At 51.0% G+C, this 23785-nt stretch overlaps 1 protein-coding gene across 1 annotated transcript in view; it reads right to left on the bottom strand.

Annotated features, from left to right (window-relative positions):
* The window catches only part of MED6 (mediator complex subunit 6), a 29804-nt gene extending 6410 nt beyond the window's left edge, over nt 1-23394 (bottom strand). Inside the window, exons 1-6 of the mRNA XM_075331060.1 lie at nt 23267-23394; nt 21809-21968; nt 15978-16069; nt 14861-14943; nt 8758-8866; nt 4841-4956 (exon numbers count right to left, since the gene is read on the bottom strand). Coding sequence (XP_075187175.1) covers nt 4841-4956; nt 8758-8866; nt 14861-14943; nt 15978-16069; nt 21809-21968; nt 23267-23288 — 582 coding nt within the window. The 5' untranslated portion in view covers nt 23289-23394. The remainder of the gene's footprint in view (nt 1-4840; nt 4957-8757; nt 8867-14860; nt 14944-15977; nt 16070-21808; nt 21969-23266) is intronic.
* Nucleotides 23395-23785: the final 391 nt, after the last annotated feature.

The following is a 23785-nucleotide window of genomic DNA, read 5'->3' on the forward strand; positions in this document are numbered from 1 at the left end:
CGGAGTTGGCTGACGCCACCGCCGTACGGCTCGTAGAGTCCAGGACAGCATTGATCGCGTAAGACGCGAATGCAGACATTTGAGAGGTCAATGGTGCCACCTGCGGGGCAGATGTACGTGTGACCGAGTCGACTTGTATAAGCCCAGCTGAAATGGCTTGGAGTGCCCATACGGCTGCGAATGCTGGCGCCAACGACGCTCCAATAGCTTCATAGATGGATTTCAGCCAGAGCTCCATCTGCCTGTCAGTGGCATCTTTAAGTGCCGCCCCATCTTCTACTGCAACTAAAGATCTAGCTGCAAGCCTGGAGATTGGAGGGTCCACCTTGGGACACTGGGTCCAACCCTTGACCACATCAGGGGGAAAAGGATAGCGTGTATCTTTAAGCCGTTTGGAAAAACGCTTATCTGGATAAGCGTGGTGTTTCTGGATTGCATCTCTAAAGTCAGAGTGGTCCAGAAAAGTGCTTAATTTACGCTTGGGATATCTGAAATGGAATTTCTCCTGCTGTGAAGCTGCCTCCTCCGCAGGAGGAGCTGGCGGGGAAATATCTAACATCCTATTGATGGACGCTATAAGATCATTCACTATGGCGTCACCATCCGGTGTATCCAGATTGAGAGCGGTCCCAGGATCAGAATCTTGATCAGTTACATCCGCCTCATCACCCATAGATTCGTCCCGCTGGGATCCTGACCAGTGAGACGAAGTTGAGGGCCCCTCATAACGAGCCCGCTTAGGTTGTCTGGGACTGTTGTCTGAGTCAGAATCGTCACCCTGGGGTGCATGTGACACCCCCGGAGCTTGGAAGTGTTCCAGCTGAGGGGGACCAGGGAGCAATGATGCCACAGTGTCCATGGTCTGAGTTACTGGTCTAGACTGCAATGTTTCAAGAATCTTTGACATGGTCATAGACAATCTGTCAGCAAAAGCTGCAAACTCAGTTCCTGTCACCTGGACAGCATTCACAGGTGGTACACCCTGGGTCACGTCCAGCAGAGGCCCCGGCTGTGCAAGTTGCACAGGGGCCGAGCACTGCACACAATGGGGGTCAGTGGAACCTGCCGGTAGAGCAGCCCCACATGCGGTACAGGCAGCATATAATGTCTGTGCCTTGGCACCCTTGCGTTTTGCGGACGACATGCTGTTGCCTCCTTGTAATCTAGGAGGGTATATAGCCGAGAATCACCAGCGACCGTACAGTACAAAGTATTTGCAAACACAAAATACTCAGTATACAAACGGCACAAGTGGGGGTGAGCCCTTGAGGGCTGCTTACCGCCCGCTGAACAGCGGGTATGAGGCCGTAGAATCCCGTGTCTGGGTCTCCCCGTCTCCCCTCTGCAGCTCAGCGTGCAGGCAGGAATGGCTGCCGGCGTTCTGTGAAGAGGGGCGGACCGTGGGCGTGCCACAAACAAAGTGCGGGAAACTGCGTCCTACTGTGCCTGGTGTGAGGGCTGGAGTATGTAAAACAGACTCCAGCCCTCAGCGCTGATGCTCTGTACAGCGTCCCGCCCTCCTCCTGACTGGCAGGTGCGGAGGCGGGAACGAACGAACTAGGCCGCAAAAGCCGGGGACTGTAGTAATAAGCGCGGCCGTGATATATGCACGGCCAGCGCGGAAGTCCCCGGCGCACCACAAGTCCCAGCCGCGTCGCAGTCCCAGCGGCCGGCGCGACCGTTCTCCCTGAGTCTACCCACTCAGCTAAGCTGAAGTGAGGAAATGGCACAAGCGCAGCAGCGCTGTTGTCCCCGGCGCACTAACACACCCAGCAATGCTGCGGTGTGCGCGCGTATGCACGGGGACACAGAGTACCTTGACGGAGCAGGGCCATGTCCCTGACGATACTCAGCTCCATATCCAGCGGCTTCTCCAGGGGCTGCGGATGGAGCACGGTCTCTGTGCCTGGAGACCGGTAAATCCCACTTCACCCAGAGCCCTAATGGGGGTGGGGAAGGAATCAGCATGTGGGCTCCAGCCTCCGTACCCACAATGGGTACCTCAACCTTAACAAGCACCACCGACAGAAAGTGGGGTGAGAAGGGAGCATGCTGGGGGCCCTATATGGGCCCTCTTTTCTTCCATCCGACATAGTCAGCAGCTGCTGCTGACTAAATAGTGGAGCTATGCGTGCGTGTCTGACCTCCTTCGCACAAAGCAAAAAACTGAGGGACCCGTGCTCCCACGGGGGGGTGTATAGCCAGAAGGGGAGGGGCCTTACACTTTTAAGTGTAGTACTTTGTGCGGCCTCCGGAGGCAGTAGCTATACACCCAATTGTCTGGGTCTCCCAATTAGGAGCGAAAAAGAAAAGGGAATTAGTCACTAGGTTCCCCCCCCCTTCCCAAATCAGAGAGCAGCATGATGTAGGGGTGGAGATTCTGATTGCAGCAATGTGTCACTTACTGGGCTGCCTGTTGTAGTTTTGATAAAATCACTTATCTGCTGCACATCTACCAGTTCTCTGAATGCAGAGTTCTTTATAAGCCCACCCACACCACTGAATTGCAGATTTCTGCCTATGCACAGTGTACATAAAAGGCTGCCAATCAGAGGTGGGGGCAGGTTATACACTGCAGGATGATCACACAGCAGCAGGTTTACTAGTCCTCTACTGATAATCTCCTGCCGATAAAACACTGATTTTAATCAAAACTACAGGAAGTGACAAATTGCTGGAATCAGGATCTCTGCACCTCCACTATGCTGCTCTCAGGATAGGAGGCAAAAAAGATAGCCACAGCTTTCCTCACAAAAGGAATGCCCAACACTTGACAAACAGAATTAAAATGACTCCTTGGTCTTGCAGATACCTAGAATATATATCAAGAGAGATATATATATATATTATATATATATATATATATATATATATATATATATATATATATATATATATATATATATATATATATATATATATATATATATATATATATATATATATATATATATATATATACATATATATATATATATACACACACACACGGTAAAAAGGGGTCACATTACTCTGTTACATCAGTAAAAAAACAGAACAAAAAGTTTTAATATGAAATAATTTCTAAACATGTTGTTGTGTGTATTCATCACTGCTCCATTCTTGTGAAGGCGCCCCCTAGTGTTCTATGGACTCCAGTGCCAGTGGTCACATTTGCCCGGCAGCTCCTGCCGACTCCTGCATGTGGGTGTGGAGCGATTCCTTCTATTGTATACACCGGCCAGTGGGAATCTGTCACTAACACTGCACACATCTGGCGGATCATGTGAAAGGGAATAAAAAGGACACCGGGGGGCGCCATCACAGGAGTGGAGCAGCCTGATCTACACACAAGCTATTGCTTCCTAGGATTCTAATGAAACCATATTCAGTTTATCCTGAGCTGAGAGTAAACTGCTAGAGAAAAAGCTGTAACAGCACGTGTGTAATGGGGACATCCATCATGTGATGTATTTGTACGATGCCCGGCTTAGTGCTGTGCAGGAAATATCTGCTGTGCCTGCACATCTCACACAGAGGGGAGCAAGAAGGAAATGTCACAGTGCCGGATACAAAATGGAAGCTAGAACAATGCATTCGATGCCATGCAGCGGGTACTCAGGGTGGTGTGAAGGGTGGGACGCGGGGTGGTATTAAGGGTAGGGTGGTGTGTATGGTCATGTGTGGGGTAGTATGCGGGGTGGTGTGTAGGGTCCTAAGCAGGGTGGTATGTGGGGTAGGGTGGTAAGTGGAGTAGAGTGTAGGGTGGTACGCGGGGTGGTGTGTAGGGTGGTACGCGGGGTGGTGTGTAGGGTGGTACGCGGGGTGGTGTGTAGGGTGGTACGCGGGGTGGTACGCGGGGTGGTGTGTAGGGTGGTACGCGGGGTGGTGTGTAGGGTGGTACGCGGGGTGGTACGCGGGGTGGTGTGTGGGGTGGTACGCGGGGTGGTGTGTAGGGTGGTACGCGGGGTGGTGTGTAGGGTGGTACGCGGGGTGGTGTGTAGGGTGGTACGCGGGGTGGTGTGTAGGGTGGTACGCGGGGTGGTGTGTAGGGTGGTACGCGGGGTGGTGTGTAGGGTGGTACGCGGGGTGGTGTGTGTAGGGTGGTGTGTAGGGTGGTGTGTAGGGTGGTACGCGGGGTGGTGTGTAGGGTGGTACGCGGGTTGGTGTGTAGGGTGGTACGTGGGGTGGTACGCGGGGTGGTACGCGGGGTGGTGTGTGGGGTGGTACGCGGGGTGGTGTGTAGGGTTGTGTGTAGGGTGGTGTGTAGGGTGGTACGCGGGGTGGTGTGTAGGGTGGTACGCGGGGTGGTGTGTGTAGGGTGGTACGCGGGGTGGTGTGTAGGGTGGTACGCGGGGTGGTGTGTAGGGTGGTACGCGGGGTGGTCTGGTAAGCAGGACCGTTAGGCTATGTGTCCACAGTAAAAGGTCCCTGCGGATTTTTTTGCCTGAAAATCCGCAACTTTCGCGGCAAATCCGCACCCGCGGATTTGCCGCGGATTTACCGCGGATTTACCGCGGATTTGCCGCGGATTTTGATGCGGATTTTATTTTTTTTTTTTTCCCCATTCAAAACAGAAAATCCGCACCAAATCCGCACCAAACAATTGACATGCTGCAGTTTGTTCCGCATCAAAATCCGCGGCAAAATCCGCAGCGGAAAAATCCGCAGCATGGGCACAGCATTTCCAAAATGCCATTGAAATGGCTGGGGAGTAGCTGTGCTGCAGATTTTCGGCAAATCCGCGCTAAATCTGCGTCAAAATCCGCGTCAAATCCGCGATAAATCCTGTAGCGTGGGCACATAGCCTTACACTTCTAAACAGGACAGGTTTCTTCTGTCTGATGCCATTAGGTCTCACCTGAATAAATTTGGGTGGAAACTTCTGCCGCAGGTCTAGGAGTAAAGCGTCCACCCGCTGTCTCTGGAAGAAGGAGCTGGCTTCTTCCTTCTTTTTAGTCTTTGGTTTGGCTTTATCTGTGATGAGAAATACAATGTCCGACATGAACACAAGAAATAGTTTATATTCTTATCCTGCATGCTTACACCCTGCATAATGCCCCCTTGTGTCATTAGTACAGACGCGGCCACATCTGGGCAGGGCCATGGGGCTTTGTGTACAAGGGTTTTCCAGCTTCAGCTTCTATGGGATACCTATATTGTAGAATCATTTCAGAGCGGATCTCTAATACACTTGTATTATCAGAGTAGAATCAGGTGAGATTCTGTGACTGAAGGACTCCAAATTCCTGACACTATGTAGGACTCTGTATTAAAGGGGTTGTCTATTAAGTCATTAGGTCACTGATATCAGACCGTTGGGGTCCGATCAGCCTGCCAGGGTACAGCAGCTCAGCTCTTTTTGAAGTGAATGGGAGCGGAGATGCAATATTTGGGGACGGTCACTACAGAGCAGGGCGTTGTGATGTTCCTTCTCTTTATACAACCAGTCGCTAACAGAGCAGAAAATGAGGGGTCCGACTCCCAGCGCCCCCACACCAATCTGATGTTGATGACCGCAGATGTGTGTGATAGGGGTGAGACGAATAGGGTTAGAACCCCAAACTTAAAAAAGGGTAGTTGTTCTCTCCCTCAAGACACGACCCCTACCTGACATAGGAGGGGTAACACCCTAGTTTTTGGTGCCCCTGCTCCACGTCGACTGTCCCTATATACACCTTAAGAGACCCCCTTCAAAGCCACCAACACCGCAAAGTGCAATGTGTAAGTCAGTCTCAGTGCAGGGTTTGTTTAGTCCAGAACTACTGTTAATAAATGCCCTTCGGATATTTGTACTCCTCTGATCAAAAAGGCATTTATTGTGAACTAGTGACCGAAAAATAACGTGTCAATAACGCTAAATGATCGAATGGAATCACATCTGGTGTAGGATATCCTCCACAGACAGTACATGAAATGCTGCATCCAACAATAAAGTGCTAGATGCAAAATATCTCATCACCATACAGCGCGTTTCTCCCCCAAAATAGCTATATTGTAGTTCATCGGAAGATTGTCCTTAAGTATTGTAAAGCGGGGTTTACACGCTACAACATCGCTAGCATTGGCTAGCGATGTCAAGCGCGATAGTCCCCGCCCCCGTCGTACGTGCGATATTGTGTGGTCGCTGCCGTAGCGAACAATATCGCTACAACAGCGTCACACGCACATACCTGCCCTGCGACGTCGCTCTGGCCGACGATCTGCCTCCTTTCTAAGGGGGTGGTTCGTGCAGCGTCACAGCGACGTCACACGGCAGGCGGCCAATAGAAGCGGAGGGGCGGAGATGAGCGGGACGTTTCATCCCGCCCACCTCCTTCCTTCCTCATTGGCGGTGGACGCAGGTAAGGAGATGTTTGTTGCTCCTGCAGTGTCACACATAGCGATGTGTGCTGCCGCAGGAACGACGAACATTGCTAAAAAAAAAAAGAAAACGATTTTTTTGTTTCGGGACGACCTCTCCGTGGCAAACGATTTTGACCGCTTTTGCGATCATTTAAGGTCCCTCATAAGTGTCACACGCTGCGATATCGTTAATGCTGGATGTGCGTCACAAACAACATGACCCCGACGATAATTCATTAACGATATCGTAGCGTGTAAAGCCCGCTTTAGACTACAGCGAGTGTCCCATCTGCATGGTGGCTTCCGTATTTTTTTGTTTTTTTTATTATAAGTAGTTACTAGTGATGAGCGAGCACTACCATGCTCTGTACTCGTAACTAGTGATGAGCGAGCACTACCATGCTCTGTACTCGTAACTAGTGATGAGCGAGCACTACCATGCTCTGTACTCGTAACTAGTGATGAGCGAGCACTACCATGCTCTGTACTCGTAACTAGTGATGAGCGAGCACTACCATGCTCTGTACTCGTAACTAGTGATGAGCGAGCACTACCATGCTCTGTACTCGTAACTAGTGATGAGCGAGCACTACCATGCTCTGTACTCGTAACTAGTGATGAGCGAGCACTACCATGCTCTGTACTCGTAACTAGTGATGAGCGGGCACTACCATGCTCTGTACTCGTAACTAGTGATGAGCGGGCACTACCATGCTCAGGTGCTCTGTACTCGTAACTAGTGATGAGCGAGCACTACCATGCTCTGTACTCGTAACTAGTGATGAGCGGCCACTACCATACTCTGTACTCATAACCAGTGATGAGCGGGCACTACCATGCTCTGTACTCATAACCAGTGATGAGCGGCCACTACCATGCTCGAGTGCTCTGTACTCGTAACTAGTGATGAGCGGGCACTACCATGCTCGGGTGCTCTGTACTCGTAACTAGTGATGAGCGGGCACTACCATGCTCGGGTGCTCTGTACTCGTAACTAGTGATGAGCGGGCACTACCATGCTCTGTACTCGTAACTAGTGATGAGCGGGCACTACCATGCTCGAGTACTCAGTACTGGTAACTAGTGATGAGCGGGCACTACCATGCTCGGGTGCTCTGTACTCGTAACTAGTGATGAGCGGGCACTACCATGCTCGAGTACTCAGTACTGGTAACTAGTGATGAGCGGGCACTACCATGCTCAGGTGCTCAGTACTCGTAACTAGTGATGAGCGGGCACTACCATGCTCGGGTGCTCAGTACTGGTAACTAGTGATGAGCGGGCACTACCATGCTCGGGTGCTCAGTACTGGTAACTAGTGATGAGCGGGCACTACCATGCTCGGGTGCTCAGTACTGGTAACTAGTGATGAGCGGGCACTACCATGCTCTGTACTCGTAACTAGTGATGAGCGGGCACTACCATGCTCGAGTACTCAGTACTGGTAACTAGTGATGAGCGGGCACTACCATGCTCGGGTGCTCTGTACTCGTAACTAGTGATGAGCGGGCACTACCATGCTCGAGTACTCAGTACTGGTAACTAGTGATGAGCGGGCACTACCATGCTCAGGTGCTCAGTACTCGTAACTAGTGATGAGCGGGCACTACCATGCTCGGGTGCTCAGTACTGGTAACTAGTGATGAGCGGGCACTACCATGCTCGGGTGCTCAGTACTGGTAACTAGTGATGAGCGGGCACTACCATGCTCGGGTGCTCAGTACTGGTAACTAGTGATGAGCGGGCACTACCATGCTCGGGTGCTCGGTACTGGTAACTAGTGATGAGCGGGCACTACCATGCTCAGGTGCTCAGTACTGGTAACTAGTGATGAGCGGGCACTACCATGCTTGGGTGCTCTGTACTCGTAACTAGTGATGAGCGAGCACTACCATGCTCTGTACTCGTAACTAGTGATGAGCGGGCACTACCATGCTCTGTACTCGTAACTAGTGATGAGCGGGCACTACCATGCTCTGTACTCGTAACTAGTGATGAGCGGGCACTACCATGCTTGGGTGCTTTGTACTCGTAACTAGTGATGAGCGGGCACTACCATGCTCAGGTGCTCTGTACTCGTAACTAGTGATGAGCGGGCACTACCATGCTCGGGTGCTCGGTACTGGTAACTAGTGATGAGCGGGCACTACCATGCTCGGGTGCTCGAACATGTAAAGAGCAGTTGGACGCTTGGATAGGTGCGACTTGTATACCGAGTATAATGGAAGTCAGTGCCTAACACAAGCATTTTTCTGGAAGATTTCCCAGAAAAATGTTCGAGTCCCCCATTGACTTTTATTATACTCGGGTCATGCCCATCCAAGCGTCCAACTGCTCTTAATGAGTACCTGAGCATGGTAGTGCCCGCTCATTACTCATTGTTAGTAGTAAGACACCTCTATGGCTTACTCCTGGCGTATGAATGTCCCATACCTCTCTCCTCCTGGTCTTTAAAGTGCCACCAGTAGCCTTTAGAGGGATGATAGCGGCAGTAAGACATGGCCTCATCAAATGCGGACTGAATCCCATGAATGGCAGTGAGCTGAAAAAAAGAGAATTTTGTTACTTACCGTAAATTCTTTTTCTTGTAGTTCCGTCATGGGAGACCCAGACCATGGGTGTATAGCTACTGCCTCCGGAGGACACACAAAGTACTACACTCAAAACGTGTAGCTCCTCCCTTCTAGCATATACACCCCCTGCTAGCCAGTCCTAGCCAGTTTAGTGCAAAAGCTGAAGGAGGACATCCACCCACAAGAAGAGACAGAGTAAAACCCGGAAGAACCGGAACCTCTGTCTACAACAACAACAGCCGGTGAAGACACACGGAACAAGAAACCTGCCAACAGGCAATAGGGAGGGTGCTGGGTCTCCCATGACGGAACTACAAGAAAAAGAATTTACGGTAAGTAACAAAATTCTCTTTTTCTTTAACGTTCCTATGGGAGACCCAGACCATGGGACGTTCTAAAGCAGTCCATGGGTGGGAATAAACAGACAACTGAGAAGCAGGCGAAACCTAACTTCACAAATGGGCGACAGACGCCTGAAAGATGCGTCTGCCCAAGCCCGCGTCTGCCAAAGCATGAGCATGTCTTGGGTAGTGCTTCGAAAAAGTATGCAGACTAATTCGAGCTGCAGTCTGACAGACCTACTGAGCCGTAGCCTGGTGCTTGAAAGCCCAAAAGGCACCGACAGGTCTGATCAAGTGTGCCCTGATCCCCGGCGGGGAAGGCACTAGAGTACACTTGTAGGCATCGGCAATGGCCGACCTAAGCCAACGAACCAGGGTCGGCTTAGATGCCGAGAGACCGCTACGCTGACTAGCGGTCAGCACCAGAGAGAGGTGCACCGCCTAATAACGGCGGTGCGAGACACATAGATCCGGAGCGCCCACACCAGATCCTGGATATGCAACGCTTCCTCAAAGCGATGAACAGGAGCCGGACAAAAGGAAGGCAGGAAAATTGCCCCGGATAAGGTGGAAGCAGTAACCACCTTAGGGAAAAAAGTCCTGAGTCGGACGGAGACCACCTTGTCTTGATGCAAAAGACCAAAAAAGGGGGTGACTCCGAAGAGAGTGCAGCCAAAACTCTCTGGCGGGAAATTATGGCCACTAGAAAGACTACTTTCTGTGAAAGATGAAACAAAGAAAACTCCCTAAGAGGCGCAAAGGGGGATTTCCGGGAACCGTGAGGACCGGATTAAGGTCCCAGGGCTCCATAGACCGCCGGAAAGGCGGAATGATGTGAGATGCGCCCTTAAAGGAGCGCACCGGAGCCAGCCGGACGATACGCCGCTGGCACATACTGACAGAGCCGAGACCTGTCCCTTAATGAGGGATAGTCCTAGCTGTAGACCGGACTGTGGAAGGGACAGGAGGGTCGGCAAGGCCAAAAAGGTCAAAGGACACTTTGGAGCTCGAGTCATAGTGGAGATGACTTCAGGAAGGATACCAGAAGACGACAAGATCCAGGACTCAAGAGCTACGCCGTCAATCTGAGAGTCCAGAATTCTGGCGGAAAAAACGGACCTTTTGAGAAAAGGTCTGGACGGTCCGGAAGATGCCATGGCAACCCAACGGACAGAAGGAGCAGGTCAGGGTACCAAGCCTGCCTGGGTCAGTCTGGAGAATGAGAATGACCCGATGGCCCTCTTTACTGATCTTGCGCAGGACTCTGGACAAGAGCTAGAGGGTGAAATACGTAAAAGAGACGAAACTGGGACCAAACATGAACCAGTGCGTCTGCCGCAAAACCTGAGGATCGTGGACCACGGTTGGACAGCTGAAATAGTCTGCCTCGCAGTTTTCACATCTAGGATGTGGGCTGCGGATACGGTGGACTAGGAGTCCCTCGTCCACTGAAGAATGCGTTGAGCCGCCAACATTGCCAGGCGGCTGAGTGTCCCGCCCTGGAAGTTGATGTAGGAAAACGCTGTCACGTTGTCCGACTGGACTCGAATGTGCCTAGCCGCCAACAGATGGTGAAAGGCTTAGAGAGCTAGAAATACAGCTCTGATCTCCAGCACATTGATCCAGAGGGCTGATTCGGACAGAGTCCAAGCGCCCTGCGCTCCACGGTGGAGATATACTGCTCCCAAGGCGGAAAGACCAGCATCCTGGTGAGGATCACCCGGGACGGGGCCAGGAAGGAGCGTCCCTGAGACAGAGTGGCCGAAGCCACCACTGAAACGAGCCCCTGGTCAGTGGCGAAGCCACTACCCCGTGGAAGGAGGAAGTTCGCTTGTACAGCGGAAAACATCCAGTCTCAGAGGACGCAGGAGAAACTGGGCAAGGAATCGCTTCCATTGACGCCACCATCTGACCAGCACCTGTATTCGGTGTCTGATAGAACGACGTCGACCGCCAGCGGAGGAACTACTGTTCGACTAAGAGCAGCTTCACAAGTGCCGACAGAGTCTCGAATTGCGTCCCTGGGAACCTCTGGTTCGAAGTCAGAGTGGACTTGGACAGAATGACAAGCCACCCGAATTGGTTAGAGTGGCGAGAGTGAGCAAAGCACTCTGCTAAGAGTCTGCACTGGATGAAGCCCCGACAAGAAGACCGTCCAGGGCAAAAGATCACTGCTAATCCCTAGAGGTGCAGGACCCTAATCACAGCTGCCCCAATGAGAATACTCGAGGGGTCGTGGCTAACCCCAAGGGAAGAGCCACGAATTGGACCACTCCGATTGCAAAACGTAGCCAACGCTGGTGTGAAACTGCGATTGACACCTGCAGATAGGCATCTCTGATGCCGATGGCTGCTAGGGAATCTCCTTGGGTTCTTGATTGATCCGGTGACAAACACACGGAACAAGACCGAGACTCCATGTGAAAACGCCACACCTGATCATGCTTGAAAAGCTAAAGATCCAGGTCGGAAGGCACCGCCCTCTTCGGGGACTAGGAATAGATTTAAGCAGAAATCTCAGAACCGTTCCCAGTCGGGAACCGGTACAATTACTCCATTGGCCTGCAAGAAATGCCACGGCCTGTGAGAAGGCGGCGGCCTTGGAGCCGGGGGGGGTTGACAGAAAAAATCTGTTTGGCGGGTGGATAGAATTCCATCCCGTAGCCATGGGAGATATAATCCCGCCCCCACTGAACGGAGACGTGTTAAAACCATACGTCGCCAAGTGGAGAGAGCCTGTCCACCGACCAAGGACGTTGTTGGCGTGGCTAGATAGCTCGGAGGAAGCTGACTCAGTGGCAGCATCTCCTGCGGTCTATGAAGACGCAGCTTCGAGCGCCATTTGGGTCTATGAACCTTGGCAGAGCTAGAGGACGAGGACGAGGGCTTAGAGAACGATCAGATGAGGAACGGAAACAACCGAAACCTCAACTGATTCCTGCCCTGGACAGGTTCCCTGGTTTAGGTTTGTGGCAAGGAAGAACTCTCCCCGCCAAGAGCTTCCTGAATTTCATCCAGTTGGTTCCGAAGAGACTGGTCCCACAAAAGGGACCCAGCAAGGAACTTCTATAGAGGCATCTGCCTTCCATTTCCGAAGCCACAGGAGCCTGCAGATAGCGTGGAAGTAGCCAAGGCCACCGCCGTGCGGTGTCCAGCATGGCAGACATGGCATAGGATGAAAGGACTGAAGTCTGGAAGTTCAGGCAACCGTTTCGGCATAGAGTCCCTGTGAGGGAATGCATCTCCTCCAGAGAAGCAGAGAAGGCTACAAAAAAACCGCACTGCTGTAAAGCTGAGGAGAACGAAGCTCCTGCCGCCCCCATACAGATTTGGCCAGAAGGACAACCGGGCGGACCGCAAAACCTTAAGTGAGGAGCCATCAACCACTGACATAACGGTCCGGGCTGAGCCACCTGAGGTGAATGAGCCCACTTCTTGACCACCATTGGTGGACAGGGAAAAAAACAGTCCTCAGAATCACGCTTCATGGGAAGCGACTGTGAGAGCGGACCCTGGGCTTGGTCACAGTGGCCTGAAAACTGGAGTGGTTAAGGAACACACATTGTGTTCTCCTAGGCAAGGTAACTCCGGTGGATTGAGGTCCAGTACAAAATTAATGTACCGTGGGATCCTTATAGAGGTGCCGTCAGCCACTGATACAACTATCCGGGCTGAAAGTCTAGACACCGGAGGGACCACCCTTGGCGAATGAGCTCACTCCTTAACCACCTCTGATGGGAGGGGGAAACAGGCAGCAGAACCCCGCTTTGGGGTCTGACAGGACAGGCTGTGGGCTTGGACATAGTGGGCTGAAAACTAGAGTGGTTAAGGAACACACTCCTTGTCCTGTTAAAGGTATACTGATGCCTTTCTGCTAGCGGGGAATACTCCCCTGATACAGGCGGATGGAGGTCCAGTACAAGTATAATGGACGCAATCCAATCATTAGCATCTGCGTCACCTACGGACGGATCAATGGTACATAAAGAAGCGTCCGAGCCCCTGGTAGAGACATCCTCCTCGTCCAGTGAGTCAGCTCGTAATCAGAGCTGCGGGACGGGGAGGACAGGGGACCCTGCGTCTCCTGTCAGGAGGACGGGGTCTGAGACCAGAAGGAGAGTCCTCTGTGAGCTTTGCTGAGCGAGCTGAGAGAATGCATCTCCTCTTAGCAGAAAACGCCCCCACTAATGAGCCTCCAAGCTGAGGGGCCACAGTGGTTATGAGCTCGGCCGTACGAGACTACCTGCAGTGGAGAATAAAAACAGCCTGCAGCCTCGCTCTGTGAGACATGCTGCAGAGGTGGGGGCTCTGTCTAGAATGGCCCCCAGCATATATAAACAGATAAAATAAGCAGCTGCACAAACCGGAGGTTGTGGCTCCCAGATCGTTTAAACAGACATGTCTGTGCCCTCTAGCCCTCAGCCCAGGCCCCCACTTGTCACAACGGGGAATCTCTGTGCCTATGCAGGCACAGGGAAAGCTGAGAAAATGGCGACCGTAGCGAGGAGAGGGGCGGGGCCTGCTCTGAGAGCGGCAAATGAGGTAGCCAGGGGAGGGAATCCTTCCTCAGTGAGGAGTGTCCCTTCCCTGTGCTGCGCAGCCGCTGGGCGGAGCCATCCTGTCTCTCTGCGTGACTGACAAGCAGAGGCAGTGGAAACCGAAACTAGGCCTCAGGGAAAGCCGGGGCCTAGAGTAAAACATGCGGCCAGCGTGCAGGCACCATCGGCGCGGTTCTCCAGTGAAAACTGGAGAACCGGCCGGAAACGTTAACACAAAACAGAAAACACACTCCCCCAATAAATAAATATAAAGGACCCCTGGAAAGACCACTTTCTGTGGTAATAACGTCTCATATACTTAGCTTGTGAGACGCAGGTTGCCAGGTCCCTGGGGGGTGATAGCTCCGTCCAGCAGGATCCTGAACAGGGCTGTGGATGGAGACCGGTCTCCTGCAAAGCAGTGAGAACCGTGTTGGCTCCCACTTCAACCCAGAGCCTCTCAGAGGATGTGAAGGAGCGCGGCATGTGAAGGCTCCAGCCTTGTAAAGTCAACCTTAACAGCACCGCCGACAGAGTGGGGTGAGAAGGGACATGCCGGGAGTCCAGACTGGACCCGCTTTTCTTCCAAATCTTTGATCCAGAAGGAAAAATCTCAAAATCAGAGAATGCATGTGTGTGTGTGACCTCCTGAAACACAAAGCATTGAACTGGCTAGGACTGGCTAGCAGGGGGTGTATATGCTAGGAGGGAGGAGCTACACGTTTTGAGTGTAGTACTTTGTGTGTCCTCCGGAGGCAGTAGCTATACACCCATGGTCTGGGTCTCCCATAGGAACGTTAAAGAAATCAAAGAACAAGGTAAGGGTTAATGTTATAATCGGATTGGAAAATCATCGTAAAAGAAACTATTTCACCAAATCAATCTGACAAAGACAACTCTATAAAACCCTAAATGATAAACTACGTCTACAGGAACTAGCAAAGCAATGCAGGCGAGGAGAGTGCGCAACTTCAATAGTCATGTGCCCGACCGGCAAGAAGTGCGAGGCAGCTGCAATCACACACACACACATCAGTATATAGCTCCCCATTTATGCATAGATTGTGCCCAAAATGGATCCTACCGCTCTGGAGTTGATCACCGATCCGAGGTCTGGAGCCTGGTAGATCACCCCTGCTATGATGTAGTAGTCGGCCAATGGAATAGCTGCGGAGAGAACGGCAACAGGTCAGCAAATGTGGGCTTTACTTCTATGGACACCAAGATATTGCCGTGCTAGACTCTGTTCACATTACATTTACCAAATCTGTCTGATAACTCCCAGCTTAAATGAAGGCCTAAAGAGTATACAGCGGCTGGTATAAAGAGGAAAGCAGAGGCTGCGTACAATACGAGACATATAAAAATAAAGGGAACATCATCTTGTTGTATAAGTGTTCCCTTCATTTTTTTTGAGCAGTGTATATATATATATATTCTACCTTACTTTCCCAAACATTATTGCGGTTGTGTTGCAGTATTGAAGTTCATGCTCCTTCAGAAGCTGCTTTCAACTGCTGCTCAGCAAGATCCCTAGATAATATTGCAACCCATCAGTGTACCGGTTTCGTTCCTTCTCTGCTCTCTCCTTTACTGAATAATTGAAAGCCCTGCCCACAGGTTCTTTACATGCAGTGTTAAGATCTTGCTGAGCAGCAATTGAAAGACGTTCAGCATGGCATTTTGGAAAAAAGGACTCAAAATAAGATAAAGTATATTATATAAAAAATGTTTACATTTGCAAAGCCAAGTGACGTCAGATTTCACAACTTTGGTGTGGTCACTAATGGATTAAACATCTACCCCCCTGAATTTCGCTGTTCAGCAGGTTATGGCACCACCACAGGTAGCATTATGGTTTCCGCATCCTTCTGGCATCCATGGTGCCGGTCAGTATGGCCGCTTTCTGTAGTTTTGTATAGGTTTGATCTCACTTCCTAGGATATCATGGCATCGGCTCCCAGCAGCGGGACACACCGGATTCAGGTCGGCACATGGAGACCCTTCTCCCAATAATGGACCAAGGATATGTTTTCCAGGGTCCAATCTATTTTATCACTGTGCACCTAGGCGTGCGTGGCCTGGGAAGTGTAAGGGGGACTACTCTGCCCCTCATCCAGCTTTCCCAGAAACAGATAGAAGCAAGATCCGGTGTTTATATCCACGATCCGATACTTACAGTCCTGCTGTATAATGCTCACCCTGTGCAGGCGACTGCCGCTGCTGCTTCCTTATTATGAACAGTATGGGCTCCTGTGCATGCAGCAGGATATACTCCACACCGACCATCTGACTGAGAGAAGACAGAAACGTCACAGGGTTAATATCAGCGCAGGAAATCTTGGGCCCCGAGACACTTTATTACAGACACTACAGGTAATAATACACCAAATTAATTGCATTATTTGTCCTTATATCCTAGCCATTGTAGCATGAGGACCACACCTATTGCATATATAAACCACTAAGAAAACTTGGGATGGTGCATTTGTGGCGCCCCTGAGGCTTCTGTCGCCACAGAGATATTGCACCTCACCCAGAGGTGTGATGTCCCATCCTGGGTAAGAATGAGGTCATATGCCGTTCCACAGACTAAACTTGCACACACCAATTGGTAGGCATACACTGGGTCAGGGATAGTGGCAGCAACCCCCATAGATGTATTCATGGGGCCATAAGTCCCATTTCTGGTCCCAATAGTGTGGGTGGGGCCTAGTCAGTGGGTGTGTGGGAGGGGTCAGCAAGTGAGAGTAGACAAGGCAACCAGGAAGTTCAAGGGCACTGAGTCTGGAGAGGGAGGAGGAGAGGGAGGAGGAGAGGGAGGAGGAGAGGGAGGAGGAGAGGGAGGAGGAGAGGGAGGAGGAGAGGGAGGAGGAGAGGGAGGAGGAGAGGGAGGAGGAGAGGGAGGAGGAGAGGGAGGAGGAGAGGGAGGAGGAGAGGGAGGAGGAGAGGGAGGAGGAGAGGGAGGTAGTTACCTCAGGAGAAAGTGACAGAAGGAAGTTCCTGGTGGAGATCCTGGGGTCTAGTTAGGCCCAGGTGACACCTAAAGAAAGAAAGGATCCCAGGGCCACGGAAGGGCATATTGGCTCGTGGCCTGTTCCACTGGAAGATTGGGTGGAGGGATCTGGCTGCATTCAGGGACGGTCCCCAGACAGAGGGAAGAAAGACAATTCCTCAAAAGTAACACCGAAGGCCTGGGGGTGGTTGCAAGCGCCCAGGGCCACAACCTGCCACAGACCCCCGGTGAAGGGGGCAAGATACAACTGCGGTCAGCCCCCTTTGTACAGGCTCTGTGGTGGAGGCCAAGACCAGCACAGCTACAACGGTCAAGGATGATAAGTCAGTCAGGAAAGAGACACAGGAGTGGTGCACCGGGATTGGCGGCGGCCCCTGACAGTGGATCCTGGCACGCCATGGGCAACCGGTCCGCGGCCGAATTGAACTGAACAGTGAGTAAAACCATCTGAACTGCAAGCCCTGTGTCGTCTGTTTTATCCTGCACTGCGTCCACCAACACCATAGACTTTACCAAGCACCAAAGGTTGCCCTGGGGTACCTGCTCTACCTGTGGAGAGCAAGAAACACCTCAGCTGCCATAACATCAGCCCCGGAGGTCCCTTCCAGCAGCTGCGGCTCCATAGCTGCAAATTACCACAGGTGGCGTCACGAATCTTATATAAACTTTAACACTATCATCACCTCCCCAATACCACCACATTAATTGACTCCACCAGGGTCACGGAATCGGGCCCCGCCACCGCTGACTACCCTGGACTAGTCCGGCCCGACACAGAGTCACCTAAGGCCCTGGGGTTGGCAAGTCACGTTTCCTTAATATCAATCTTTATTAAACACAGTATTAAAATTTCTTTTTTACATACATTTGTGTAAACAAAAGGTCACTATGTACTCTAGTCTAGACATGCCATTGTATTCACTGTGATCCTCATTAACTTACACTTCGTATGTCTATAGTTAACCCAATCCCATATCCTTGTCAATCTCTAGATATATGTACACCTTTTCGGGCAATCTACTTATAATTAATAATTATGTCCTACCTTATACCTCCTGTCAAGCCCTCAACATTAACACTATTGCAATACTATTCTTCCTGTCTATTACAATTTCCGCACCGGCTATATCTCATATAGCTACTGTCATATGTGTGTATTATAAAACCTTCTTTTTGCAAAATCTCGCGTCGACAGAAGGGAAACACCAAATACACGTCACTACTCATGTGACATGAATTACGGATCACATGCACCGCTATACAAAGGCGCACTTTTCGATCTTACATACACACATCCCTTGAAGAAGTGGGAAACGCGCGTCGGGACTAAGGACAGCCAAGCCAAGTAACTACAATTGTCAGGTCAGTACTTGCTACACACTGAATACCATATGACTATGTAACTCTTTAAGTAGATTGCCCGAAATGGTGTACATATATCTAGAGATTGAAAAGGATATGGGATTGGGTTAACTATAGACATACTAAATGTAAGTTAATGAGGATCACAGTGAATACAATATAGTATATCCTAAAAGATACATTAACATAAACACATAGTATAACCTAATATCTTGTTCCCATAATACTATATAGAGTTATCTAGTTTAAATAGGGTGAATCTTGGATGTGCAGCAATAGACCTCAACCGCTGGTGTAATGGCATGTCTAGTGAGAGTACAGTGACCTTTTGTTTACACAAATGTATGTAAAAAAGACATTTTAATAGTGTGTTTAATAAAGATTGATATTAAGGAAATGCCCCATCCCGAGTTTTCTTAGTGGTTTATATAGGTAATAATACACCACCTGAAGCACTCGCTGACCATGGTGGAGGGGTCATGTTCCCGGCACATTTATTGGACCCTGCACGGCACACTATGGGCAGAGAAGATCGAGATCACAGGCCATGGCTCGCAGTGTGTGTATATACACTACTGACAGCTCAGCAGGGAATATGAGACCCCCACATCTCTCCAGTTTACTGACAGGAGCAATCCCAGTCACTATAGTATAACGGGTAAGTGCACTGGGATTGCACTGTATGATAGTCTCATGGGCAGTTACAGGACCGTGCTCCTGGGGAATAGCTTAAAGGGGTTGTCTAGGTTTGGTATGAAAGTCTACAGTCGTCCTACAAGACTGCAGACTTGTGAATCCTCGCTGTCAGGATTCTCGGGTGCAAAGTCCTGGCGGTCATGTGACCGTGACACTTTCAGCCACATACCAACTAGACGTGCAAACAGTCATGTGGAGTCGGTATAAAATGGATTGACTCCTAAAATATATAATAAATTGGGTACAGCGGTTCAATGCAGAATGGGCTGAATATGTTTTCATAATAATATGGGAAAATTATGAAATATCCTATAAATGTCTGATCTAGGCTATCAGTCGAGCTGAATCTGTGCTGCACTTTATGTATATGATCAGTAGTGAAGCTCCTCCTTTACAGATCGGAGTCAGGGAAATTGAGGAGTTGCAGCTTTGGCTTACCCACTCCCCAGAGCAGCCCTGGGGTACGCAAGCATTTTTCCAGACAATCTTCTGGAAAAGTGCTCAAGTTCCCCATTGACTTCCATTACATTGTGTACATGAGTCGCACCAGGCCGAGCATTCAAATGCTTGCTAAGTGGACCGAGCGCCCGAGCATGGTAGTGCCCGCTCATCAGTACTGGATGCCAGTGGCAGTGCACTTCTGAACACTGACACATGTAACGAGCAGCACGGCCATACTGTCTGCCTGATGTGAGCGCCCTCCTAGCAGCTTTGTCTCTATAGCATAAGAGAAGCGCACAGGGCCTGACGCTGTCCGGATCCAGCGATATGCCCAGCCTCAGAGAAGCGCACAGGGCCTGACGCTGTCCGGATCCAGCGATATGCCCAGCCTCAGAGAAGCGCACAGGGCCTGACGCTGTCCGGATCCAGCGATATGCCCAGCCTCAGAGAAGCGCACAGGGCCTGACGCTGTCCGGATCCAGCGATATGCCCAGCCTCAGAGAAGCGCACAGGGCCTGACGCTGTCCGGATCCAGCGATATGCCCAGCCTCAGAGCAGCGCTTGCACTCCTTCCCTAGATAACCGGCCACGATGACAGCTGCAGTAGTGGCTGGTCACAGAGGCAACAAGCGGCTCTCAATAGAATTAAAACGCTCTTAATTCTTGAGAACAGAGGATTTTTAGAGGAGTTTTAACCATTTTAGAACTTGAGGCATTCCCTTACAGTAATTCCTATGGGGGTTATATTTACGAATTAAACTATGGCTCCACCTTATAGGAGCGCAGCAATGAGGGCATAATACAGGGTCTCTAATGGCATCCTGCTCCTCCAGTCCGGCACTACACATAAGGCCTCTTTCACACGTCCGTGAAAAACCACGCATGTTTTTCACGGACGTGTCAGAGGTGCGTTTTGCCCTCAGTGAGCCGTGTTTATGGCACACGTGCGTTCTCTGTGTGTTATCCGTGATAACACACAGAGAATGGGAACTTTCTACTCACCTGTCCCTGGCATCCCTGTCCGTGGTGCTGATCTTCGGTCTCCGGTCCTGCCGACTCCCCGCTGCTGCTGCTTCCGGCCGCAGTGAAGTGAATATGTAATGAGCGGCGGTCAGAAGCAAGTGACAGCAGAGGCAGAGACAGCAGGGCTGGAGAAGGGGAGTAAAGTTTTTTTTTTTCTCGCAGACACATGTATTTTCTCCGGTGCGTGTCACACGGAACACATCCGTGAGGTCCGTTTGTGTTACGTGTAACCCATTTGCGTTCCGTGTGACACCCGTGATGCCAGAGAGAAAACGGACATGTCTACGTGTGGAGCACACGGGCACACGGTCCATGACAGAATACGCACGTGAACGCAGACCCATTGATTTTAATGGGGTACGTGTGCCCGTGTCTCTGGTACGTGAGCAAACGGACAAACACATACCGGAGACACGGACGTGTGAAGGGGGCCTAATACAGTCTATCAGGTTTGCCTGGCATTTCTTCTAGTAAGGGCCGGTTCATGTGTCCAAGAAACACGATCCGTGCTCCGATCAGTATACCCGGCCTGACCGCGCCTCTCCTGGCCTGGGCGACTGCCTCATCTACATAAATGAGGCACTGCGATCAGATTAGGAGATCCAGTGATCAGGTTGATTACATTGATCTGAGTATGGACCCTGAACATAAACTGTGTGAATCTGGCCTATAGCTGGGCTAATACTTTACAACAGTCATAAAGAGGAGTAGTCCGCTCTCCAGAGACATCCAATTTTATGGGGGGAAAAAAATCCTCACCTGCCATTCCTCTATTACTCCTCCTGGAAAAGTAGAAAAGAAAACTACAACTGTGTGTTACCAGCTGCAGGGCCTGTGTGTCTCGGATAGGCCGGGTACACATATCCGGCTTTTCGCCGGTTTGACGGATGCGGCGCACGCCAGTATAGTATGATACAGTACAGCGGCCGCACCGCAACTTCCAGGTCACATGCTCCAGTCACATGACAGCATGTGACCGGCGCTTGTTGCGCTGCCAGTGTACTGTACACACTGTACTGGAGTGTGCCGCATCCGTCAAACCGTCAAAAACCGGATATATGTACCCGGCCATAACAAGTCCAAGGCAGCTTCTCCCCACTCAGCTGGACTGACAGCTCTCTCCCCATACACACTCACAGAGTCAAGGGGAGCATCTGCTGGAGACCGCACTCTGATTACTCATCCGAGAAGCTCAGTGTCCAACCCACATTCTAAAGTATGTTTTACTGTGAAACGCATTTCCGAATAACACACACGGCTCCGGTAGCTTCATGTGGTCCAGGCAGTGTGACTCTCCTATCAGGCTCCCTTTGACAGTAGTGGGACCTAATGACGGTCCCTGTATGAGCCTCACCACATCACAGCACCCCGCCATTCTCTGGAGAGGGGGAATCTTTTCAGCTGATTCCCTTCTTTGCCCAGGGACGAGTGATAACAGATATAGCCGTTAGCCACTTACTCCATCAACGATATAGCAATCCCCGCAGAACTTACTTCAGGTGATCAAGGGTTAGCCGCTGCATTTTAACCACTTCATTATTGCAAGTCCTGTCATAGAAAGGGTTACTCCGCTCCGAGAAATAGTCAAGGACGGTGCCAGTATTTAAGATGGGGATCCAGGAGCTGTCCACCCACGAGATGCTGAGCAAGTTATCTGCAACAAATCAAAAGTGAGAGAGAGAGAGGCGACGACGGATCAGTGGTGATAGAGAGGCGACGACGGATCAGTGGTGATAGAGAGGCGACGACGGATCAGTGGTGATAGAGAGGCGACGACGGATCAGTGGTGATAGAGAGGCGACGACGGATCAGTGGTGATAGAGAGGCGACGACGGATCAGTGGTGATAGAGAGGCGACGACGGATCAGTGGTGATAGAGAGGCGACGACGGATCAGTGGTGATAGAGAGGCGACGACGGATCAGTGGTGATAGAGAGGCGACGACGGATCAGTGGTGATAGAGAGGCGACGACGGATCAGTGGTGATAGAGAGGCGACGACGGATCAGTGGTGATAGAGAGGCGACGACGGATCAGTGGTGATAGAGAGGCGACGACGGATCAGTGGTGATAGAGAGGCGACGACGGATCAGTGGTGATAGAGAGGCGACGACGGATCAGTGGTGATAGAGAGGCGACGACGGATCAGTGGTGATAGAGAGGCGACGACGGATCAGTGGTGATAGAGAGGCGACGACGGATCAGTGGTGATAGAGAGGCGACGACGGATCAGTGGTGATAGAGAGGCGACGACGGATCAGTGGTGATAGAGAGGCGACGACGGATCAGTGGTGATAGAGAGGCGACGACGGATCAGTGGTGATAGAGAGGCGACGACGGATCAGTGGTGATAGAGAGGCGACGACGGATCAGTGGTGATAGAGAGGCGACGACGGATCAGTGGTGATAGAGAGGCGACGACGGATCAGTGGTGATAGAGAGGCGACGACGGATCAGTGGTGATAGAGAGGCGACGACGGATCAGTGGTGATAGAGAGGCGACGACGGATCAGTGGTGATAGAGAGGTGACGACGGATCAGTGGTGATAGAGGTGACGACGGATCAGTGGTGATAGAGGTGACGACAGATCAGTGGTGATAGATGAGTGATAATTTGAAGAACAACCCGTTCCTATAATGGTCTGGTCCGCGATCTCTGCTTGCTGTCAGTGAATAGGAGTATGATTTGATTATTATAGCCACAGTAATGCATTGCAGGCAGCCTGGCCGCTCTTTAGGACAGTATCTACTATGCATAAAGCTTTATCAGCTCCTGGAATCCACTCGATCCTCCCCTATCACGATAGAACTAGGGGATCCCGTAATATCCTGCAGCTGGGGGCTTCACACAGAGAAGCAGAAGGCTTCATTACAGGGCACAACCCTGGTCTGTGCGCCTCCTCGTATGTATCCGCCGCCACAAGCAGAAAGCACCCCGCAGACAGTCACTAACCTCTGATATCCACCGCCGCCATGGTGAAACGCACACACAGGCTTCCGGAACGCAGACGATGTGGTATCAAAATCGTATAAGGACATAAGTGTTTCCGGTGCAGTAGTTAGCGGCCATTTTGTCGGAGACCATCCCCCTCCTAGCAGAGCGCAGCAATGGCGGGCAGGTAATGAGGACACCAGTGTCTTTACCTCTACCGCTCCAGTGTCAGCGGCTGTTTCGGTGCGGGCATGGCGCCCTCTGCGTGTAGGAGGACTGCATTACAGTAACTCCTGAACTATGGAAACAAATGATGCGTCTGCACGAGGGCTTGTTTTTGAATGAGTTGTAGCTGTTATTATAGACAGCATTTATCATCACGTGGTTTATTAGGGGTCATTCTGTGGTAATGATGACGCGGCAGCACGATGCTCCAGGTCAGTGCGGTTACAGCAATACCAAACTCGTGCTTGAACCTGCAGGATCAGTGACCCTCATCATCAGTATGGCGGGATATAGTCAAAATCAATGAATCACAGC

The sequence above is a fragment of the Anomaloglossus baeobatrachus genome, chromosome 12, assembly GCF_048569485.1.
Source record: "Anomaloglossus baeobatrachus isolate aAnoBae1 chromosome 12, aAnoBae1.hap1, whole genome shotgun sequence".
NCBI lineage: Eukaryota > Metazoa > Chordata > Amphibia > Anura > Aromobatidae > Anomaloglossus > Anomaloglossus baeobatrachus.